Consider the following 1,516-nt stretch of genomic DNA (forward strand, 5'->3'; position numbering starts at 1 on the left):
CCTGGTGGCCACCTGGAGAACAGCCTGTGAGGGGCGACAATGAAAGGAGGTTGGATCAGACCAGGGTGGGACAGTGGACGCTATCAGATGAGGCCCGATCCTGGCTTTCAGTTGAAGGTCACTGTTCGATTTTGGCGGATGACTGGATGTGCACCGTGAATCAAAGACAGGAATCGGTGACACCAAGACTGTTGGCTGAGATGCAGGTGCTGCGGGGGCGGGTCTGGGAAGGAAAAGGCAGAAGGTTGGAGGTGGGCCAGGCGGCCTCAGTCCTTCAGACCTGCACCATGTGGGGGGCACCGTGGACGGAAGTGTCTGCAGCTCAGTTTTTTGTGCTTTTTCTTCCCCCCCTTTTTCTGGGTAATGGGGACAGGTCAGTGTGGGTGAGCATTTCCGGTGGCTAGGGTCTGGGAGAGTATCCAGTAACCAAGGTAAGCACGGGCTCACTTGTGCTTACTTGTCAATCTGTCCACCTCCCTCTGGGTCTCTGGGCCTCCCTCTGGGCTCCTGTCCCCTGTCTAGGTCCTTGCCGCTTCCTCTCTGAACTCCTCGGGCTGGGTGCCTGCTCACTGCCTCTGCCACTCTCCCCCTCCAGGAGGGCATCCTGGCCGTTTCTCCTGTGGACTTGAACTTACCCCTGGACTGACGTCTTCCTCCGAAGCTGCTCCGAACCTGGACCTCCTGTGCACCCTCCACTCTCAACAGTCTCCCTGTCTCCTCAGGGCTGTGAGGTGGTGGTCGCCCCCTATTTTTACCAAAAAAGGAATTATTTTAAAACTTTTCATATTAAAAGATTTTTTAAAATATCTCTCTGTTCTTTTACTTGACAACCATATTTTCTCCCCCCCCCTCCCCCACCCCAAGAAGAAGGGAGTGACGTGTTGGTTGCTGTCGGAAGGTTGGCAGTTTGAGTCCATCGATGGGCCTCAGAAAAAAGGCCTGGGAATCAGTTCCCAAAAAAGCAGCCCCTGCAAACCCTGCGTAGCCCAGCTGCACGCGTGGGGGCGCCAGGTGCCAGAACTGACGGGAGGGCGGCTGGCGTTTGGTTTTTAGGATCAGAGGATTTGCTTCAGAGATGCTGAGGCTTGTAAATTGACATGCACACCATTCATTCTAGAAGCATTTATTGTGAGTGCATGCAAGAGCAGCCGATCACCTAGACAACAGGGTGTTTGTTTTTTGTTTTATCTATCTATCTATATATATGGCATTTGACTGCTAGCCTGAAGGTTGGAGATTCAAAGCCACCAGCCGCTCCATGGAATCGATGTAATAGCAGTGAGGTGTTTTGTTTTGTTTTTTTCGTACACACACACACACACACACACACACATATACACCAAAAACCGGACTCACTTCTGTCAAGTTGAATCTGACCCATAGTGACCCCCACCCTTAGGTTTCCAGGCGGTATCTCTACGGAAGTAGATTGCCCAGCCTGCCTTCCGAGGAGTGGCTGGTGGGTTTGAACCGCCAACCTTCTGATTAGCAGTCAAATGCCTTGGGCACTACATCA

The 1,516-nt window shown here is 52.6% G+C and overlaps 1 protein-coding gene across 1 annotated transcript in view; it reads left to right on the forward strand.

The window, feature by feature from the left end:
• BCL2L12 (BCL2 like 12) overlaps positions 1 to 646 on the forward strand; it is a 9,722-nt gene extending 9,076 nt beyond the window's left edge. Inside the window, exon 4 of the mRNA XM_007943016.1 lies at positions 596 to 646. Coding sequence (XP_007941207.1) covers positions 596 to 646 — 51 coding nt within the window. The remainder of the gene's footprint in view (positions 1 to 595) is intronic.
• Positions 647 to 1,516: the final 870 nt, after the last annotated feature.

Source organism: Orycteropus afer, unplaced genomic scaffold (genome assembly GCF_000298275.1).
Source record: "Orycteropus afer afer isolate SDZICR_OR568_19922 unplaced genomic scaffold, OryAfe1.0 scaffold00099, whole genome shotgun sequence".
Taxonomy (NCBI): domain Eukaryota; kingdom Metazoa; phylum Chordata; class Mammalia; order Tubulidentata; family Orycteropodidae; genus Orycteropus; species Orycteropus afer.